Source organism: Loa loa (assembly GCF_000183805.2).
Source record: "Loa loa unplaced genomic scaffold supercont3.213, whole genome shotgun sequence".
NCBI lineage: Eukaryota > Metazoa > Nematoda > Chromadorea > Rhabditida > Onchocercidae > Loa > Loa loa.
The window spans coordinates 87,368-94,777 of record NW_018108393.1 but is presented as its reverse complement, the minus strand read 5'-3'; the positions used below and the strand labels follow the sequence as shown (position 1 = coordinate 94,777).

Sequence of the window (7,410 nt, the reverse complement as noted above, 5' to 3'; positions counted from 1 at the left end):
TAATAATAATAATAATAATAATAATAATAATAATAATAATAATAATAATAATAATAATAATAATAATAATAATAATAATAATAATAATAATAATAATAATAATAATAATAATAATAATAATAATAATAATAATAACTAGTAGTAATAATGATGATATATATGCGCAACTTGTTCACTCTAACCAATATCTTTGGATATAATCAGAGGAAATAATTGAAATATGCGAGGACGATTAAAAATTACTATCATGAAAGGAGGTTAAAATGTATTCATTAATTAAGTGTCAATTGTCATTGGATATGATTATTATCTTATCATATCACTCTTAATATCATTAAGAACTCACATTACTCGTACTTTCTCTTCTCTCCTCTCCTTCTACCCTATCATAATCTTATCATATATTTGTAATAAAAAAATTTTTTTTTTTTAATTATCATTTGTTTGTCTTTCTTTTTCTTTTTTTTCTCCCTCTCTCTCTTCCTCTCTTTCTCTTCTCCTCTCTCAAACTACATATCATTCAATTAGATCAATCTTCCTTTCCTTCCCCTTTTTTTCTCTTTCTTCGATTACACATTGTCGACGTCGTCAGTTATTCACTGGTTGCTATGGTTATTTCAAATATAAAAAATGATATTGATAACGTGACGTGACTTGATATGACGTGATGTGACGTGACCTGATGTGACATGATATGTTGGGATACGATAAGAATGAAATAAATGACTGTAACGGGATGAATTAGTTCCCTTTAAAGAAGAACGAATAAACAGATGATTCATTTGTTCTGTTTAATTCAATAATTAATTAAATAATTTAATATTTTAAATATATTTTCCCTATTGATTACTAAAATTAGAATTCTTATCATTATCTGATATTATTATTAAGCTAATTCCCTTGTAATATATTAATGCAAATTAATTATATTTTAATTTTTATCTTTCTTTTTCATTACGACTAAATGTTATGATCAATAATTCTAATCGATAATAACTTTCTTTTCTATTGGTAGTTATTATTATTATCTTTCCAATGGGATATTCCTCATTTATTCTGTTATCTCGAAAAAGCGGGGGGCGAAAAAAGAAAGGGTAATTGTGAATGCTTAATTTGATATCATTTTTTATATGCCCTTTCAACTTTTCCAATTGCCATTTCATTGATCATTGCTAAAAGTCTTCACATCAAATGGATATTATGGAGCAGCTTAAAATTATTTTATATCATTTTTTTTTTCAGTTGATTTATTAGCATTGTAATTTTCTCATCAATTTATTTATTTATTTACTTGTTTAAATTTTTATTTACTTTTTTATTTACTTATTTATTTACTTATTTATTTGTTTGTTTACCTGTTTATTTGTTTATCTCATTTGTTTATTTGTTTGTTTAAATTTTTATTTGCTTATTTATTCACTTATTTGTTTATTTGCTTAATTGATTAATTAATTTATTATTTCTTTGTTTATTTATTTATTTGTTTATTAACTAACCAATTAATTTGTCTATCCATTAATTCATTTATTTATTTTTGCTCATTCATTTGTTTATCCATTCGTTTTTTTTTCCTATTCATTCATTTATTTTAATCCATCAGTTGTCTGACTAAATTTAATTTAACAAAATTTTTTTAATTCAACCTTTTAATGCATCACTTATTTGGTTGTTGTTTAATATGAAAAGAGTGGGTGAGGACATTTTTCATCCTTTGACCTAAAATGGGTATTTTTAGAAAAGGAAATTAATTTTAATTGAAATGAACGAAAAAAAAACATTAAACAGTAATTAACAGTAAAGTATTAAGAAATGTTATTTAAGACATTATTCTTGGCTCATTAGGCTCTTTTTTATCTGCTTATAAAACTTGAAATTCACAATGAATTCACATGATTTTTTTCCCATCTTTCCTTCATTTCATTACCATTCACTGAAACATTTATCCATTCAAATTAATTTTTTTTCTTTAAATAGTTATTAAGTTTTTATATTCATTTATTCATTTCAAACACCTGTTTGTTGCTTCTTTTCTTTCATCCATTCAGTAGCAACAGATGTTTGTTTGTTTCTTTCTTTCTTTCTTTCTTCCTTTTCTTTTTAATTTTTCCAAAAATTCAAATTCTTTGTTTCCTTTTATCAATAATGATAATGTTACCATTTTTATTTATTAATTATTATATTATTATTTCTCATGCATTAAAATTTAGATTACAAGGAACGGTAGTATCTTTTATCAATAATGATAATGTTATCATTTTTATTCATTAATTATTATTAATTATTATATTATTATTTCTTATGCATTAAAATTTAAATTACAAGGAATGGTATATCTTTTATCAATAATGATAATGTTATCATTTTTATTTATTAATTATTATTAATTATTATATTATTATTTCTCATGCATTAAAATTTAGATTACAAGGAACGATAGTAAACGAGTTATTTGGTTAAATATTGATTTATTTTATTTTATGCGGTTTAAAATTCAAACTGTTACTACTACAATATGCAATTTATCATTTCATTTTTAAGCTGTAATTTTCACTAAACAGATTCAATTTTTGCCAATTGCCAATATCTGACACTTTTTTTTCCCCCGAATTTAAAACATATTTGTTCATAGAATTGATTATTAATATTTCAAAGGGAACAAAAATCGCAATTAAAATCGAAATTAAAATTAGATCGAATGTTTTCAAATGCATTATCAATTAAAATTTTTTAAAAACTTTTACTTTCAGACTATTAAAAAATTAATTTTTACTAATTATCAATGATGTGAATGATAATGATAATGAATGTAGCTGCTTATTTTTCCTTATCTTATCTCTTTTTAAAAAAAAAAAAGAAAAAGAAAATTTTTGAATCGTTCAAATTCCATCAAAATACTATTTGCTTTTTTTTTTCTCGTAACAAAAAAAAATTTATTCCAATTCTCTTTGAAATCTTTTTTTTTTTCTCACCATCAAATGATCCCAATGATTCATTTTTGTATGTTTACTTGCTTTTCATCAAATTTATTTCCTTAAAAATTGTAAACAAATAAATGCTATCTAATTCGATGTCTCTTTTACATTTAGAAAATTTAAAAAAAAAACTTGTCAAATTTCATCTTTTAAATTTGAATTGTTTGAAAAAAAAATTTTTCCCCCTGCATTTAGCTTTATTTAATTCATTTAATCATTTTATCAAAATATCATAACTATCTAATAATTCATTCTTCATTTTTCTTCATCTATTGTTTAGTTTTAGGAAAGGCAACAAAAATCAGACATATCTTTTAACGAAATAATGAATTGAATTGTTTGATTTTAATTTTTGATTTAATTTAATTCTATTTACTTGTTGCCTGTTTCACTTCTTCTCGACGAATATTTGGTTTAATTTAAATTTATTTTAAATTTTATTTTAATTTAGTTATTTTATTATTTCAATTTCTCAACTATCCTTATTTTAAACAAAAGTATTTCTGTGAGAAAAGAATGTTTCACCATTAAAATCATTTAATCTACATACTTATACAAGCTCGTACACGTAATTATGTACGTAATCATTCACGTAATTATTCACCTACGCACGCTTAGTTACATAATTACCTGCGCATTGCATATGTCAGGCATGAAATGAAAAATCGCAAAATGAATGTAAGGTTGGTTGTAAAAGATCACGTATTACGTATGATGAGATCACGGATTACGTGTAATGAGGTAATTATGACGGATCACATGACACATGCCATATATTTATGTTTGTATTTTCTTTGTTTACGATTATTATTCTTATCATTGCTACTTTTTTCGTGTCATTTATTGGCATTTACAGGTTTACACCTACCTGTAAAAAGAAATAATAATAAGGTTACAAATTTTTAAATTATTAAAATGTAATTTTAAAAATTTCACAAAGTTGAAATACCTATGTCATGGTTTAGATAGGAAAGTTTACGTGCACCATTTGTAATCATGTAAGTACTGAAAATATAAATAAAAAGAAAGAGATGTAAGTTTATAAATTAAAATGTAAACTTGTAACCATGTAAGTACTGAAATTATTATATTCAGTTTTTTAATTTATTACATTCCTAACTGAATTGAATTTTAGGATTTAAATTTCAAAAAAAAGCTTGTAACCTAAGTGTCTTTTTTTTTAAAGAAACAATTTGTCAATCATTTATTATTGCCTTTCATTTTCTTCCTTTTTTTTTGATTCTAAATTAATAATTACCGGAAATTTTTACTTATTTATCATTTCATAGTGAAAATTTTCTTGTTTATCATCAAAAGTTATGATGCATTTTTCTTTTTGATTAAAAATTTGAATTAACAATTAACAATTTTATTGTTTGTTATTATTTTTCCCCATGAAAGCCAAAGTTTATGAATGGGAGAAAATTAACAAAAAATTGATTCAAATTCAATAACTAAAATATATACAATATTTGGTTTGTTTTGTATTTGAAATATAATTTTATTCACAATTATGCGCCATTTGTTTATTTATTTATTTATTTATTTTTGTCACATTTATATTTGTAAACGATAATATGCGACATTTAAATATTTATTTTAATATATATCCGTCCATTTGCTCACTTCTTATTTATCATTTCATCTTCCATGTTGATCTTATCACTGATTACATTGACTTGTATTTGTTTGTATAAATCATATGATTTGATCGATTATATTTATTTACATTTGATAAATTAATTCATTTCGAAATATTTGTCAGTTAGTCTCTCTTTTAATATCAAAATATTTAATTAATCCTTTGGATTAATTATAAGAATAATTAAATTAAATTAAATCAAAAAAGAGAGAAAGAAATAAGAGTAATATGATGAAATGACTCATAAAAATATATGCAACAAAAAAAGAAAAAAAAGGTATTTTGACTAATTTCTCAAATTTTTAGTGATAATTATATAATAATATTGTGCAAATATTAATTGTTGAAATTTTTTTACTGATTAAATGATAAAATGATAAGAAATAAACAATATTTCTCGTCTTTTCTTTATTTCATATTGTACTTTTAAAATGGAAAATTTCATGTTGAACAGCTTCAATAATATTTCATAATTTTAGAAATGCATCCAAACACAGACAAACAGACACAGACACACATACGCACACACACACACATATACATATATATATATATATATACAATAGATGCACACACATATATGTATATGTATGTATAACTGACGATCAATAATAATATTCATAAATATTAGCATTAAGCTAATTGATGGTTGTTCGATAATGGCAAACCATTTTGGATAAACATTCAACAGTCTTTGAGTGTGTGTATGTGAGTGTGTGTGTGTGTCTGTGTGTCTGTCCGTCTGTCCGTCTGTTTGTAGCATTGGATTTCAATCCATTTAAAACTCCTTATTCATACTTCATTTACATCATATTATTTAACAACAATGTCTATGTACATTAAGTAGCATTTTAAAGTGAAGTTATCGCTGTTGTTGGTTGTTTACTGTTTGTCGTTTGTTGTTTTGTTATTTGTTGTTTATTGTCCATTGTTCGTCGTTCGTTGTTTGTTGTTTGTTGTTTACTGCCTGTCATTTGTTGTTTTATTGTTTGCTGTTTGTTGTTTACCGTCTGTCGTTTGTTGTTTACTGTTCGTCGTTCGTTCCTTACTGTTTGTTGTTTACTGTTTGTTGTTTGTTGTTTTGTTATTTGTTCTTTACTGTTTGTTGTTTGTTGCTTTGTTCTTGTTTTGTTGTTGTTTATTGTTCAACTTTATTCGTTTGTTTGTTTGTTTATTTTAACGAAAATACATTCTCTTCATTATTGTATAATTGTTACTTTTTTTTTTCCCAGCTAAATCAAATAACTTTTGAAACTAACTTTTGAAACATTATATCAATATGAAACATATTGATATAATTTTCGGTATGTATTTTCATTTATGGAGTTATTCCTTAATAACCGAGATCGTATCTCGGTCTTTTTCAGAATATTTCCAATTTATTACGGATATGCTAATGCAATCTATTTCTTCAAATATGCTAATACTTGTTGTCGTGCCTGATCTTATTCCCAATTTTTCCGAATTCATTTCAACAGTTTCCGAAAAGTATTGTTAGCATTAAAATATGATCATATCGGATTATTCAGTTTCAGTTTTCTCATAAAACTTTCAAACAGAAGGAAGCGAACATTTCTTACTAACTTAAATTTAGTTACATCATAAAATCTTTGCCATTTTTTTTTTTCTTCATTCAATCTTCTTTGAACAGAATTATTTAAATGTGACACTTTCCGAAAACGATGGGTACATTAAGAAGGAATTTATCAACCAATATATTTCTTTTTTTTGTTTTCCTTCTTCCACTAATCCGGTTATCGTCTTTTTCAGATACACTAAAATAATATTCTGGTTCAGTTTCGAGTTTTTTTATTAATTGAAATAATTTAAAAATTATTTGATTCCCTTTGAATATTGAATAAAAATTAGCCATCGGTTAATTTCTTAAAAAATATATTGAAATACGCATAGTATTTTTTCTTTAATTTTCATTTCAAAATTTTGTGGATTCTAATTTTTTTTTTTCTTTACAACAAAATCAATATCTTGAAATTTCGGGCGGAAAAAAAAACTCAATCAATCAAAAATGTTTTTATTTAAAATTTTCAAAACATTGCAACGAAATGGAATTATATTTTTTTTAAATAACTTTTTTAATTTAGCCTGAATTTATGCTTGAATTTCAGTTTTAAATTTCTCGACTAATTTTATCCATTTTTAATTTATGCATTTATATTTATGCATAATGTTTCATTTTAAACTTTCTTTTTTTCTCTCTTAATTAGTATCTCAACTTCCAATAAAATGAAGTTTTGCAAACAAATTTTCTTTTCCATTGATTTCAAAATATTTAGTTTGAATTTTATTTAGTGTATGAAATATTTAGTTCGAATTTTATTTAGTGTATGAAATATTTAGCTTGAATTTTATTTAGTGTATAAAATATTTAGTTTGAATTTTCTCAGAAGTTCTTTTTTTGCCCAAATTTTCTGAAATTAATCAATTAAAATATTTTTTTACTGTTTATTAGATAATTATGCTTTAATATCGTTTATTTGTTGAAATTTAATACATTTTAATAGCCGATAATATTCATTTGCACAATTTGCTCCATTTTACTACGATCCAATTAATTAATTAAGTTATCGAGTAATTTTCTTATCGGTTTCTTGAGAAATTTATTCATAATTACTATTTTTTGAAAAAGAAATTAAATTACACATACATTTATAAGTGCCGCCTAAATATGAATGTGCTATATTTATATATTTAAATGATTACATATAATTTTCACTTGAAAATTTTTCTATTAGTTTTAAATTTTAAAAAAATGAAATTTCATTAACTTTTCTATTT

The 7,410-nt window shown here is 23.2% G+C and overlaps 1 protein-coding gene across 1 annotated transcript; it reads right to left on the bottom strand.

Annotated features, from left to right (window-relative positions):
- Positions 1-5,465: 5,465 nt before the first annotated feature.
- On the bottom strand, positions 5,466-6,084 carry LOAG_11042 (hypothetical protein; the record flags this gene model as incomplete). The annotated part of the gene is made up of 2 exons (XM_003146565.1): positions 5,466-5,729; positions 5,956-6,084. 2 exons carry the CDS (start codon positions 6,082-6,084, stop codon positions 5,466-5,468), a joined length of 393 nt encoding a protein of 130 aa, XP_003146613.1.
- Between the last annotated feature and the right edge of the window lie 1,326 nt (positions 6,085-7,410).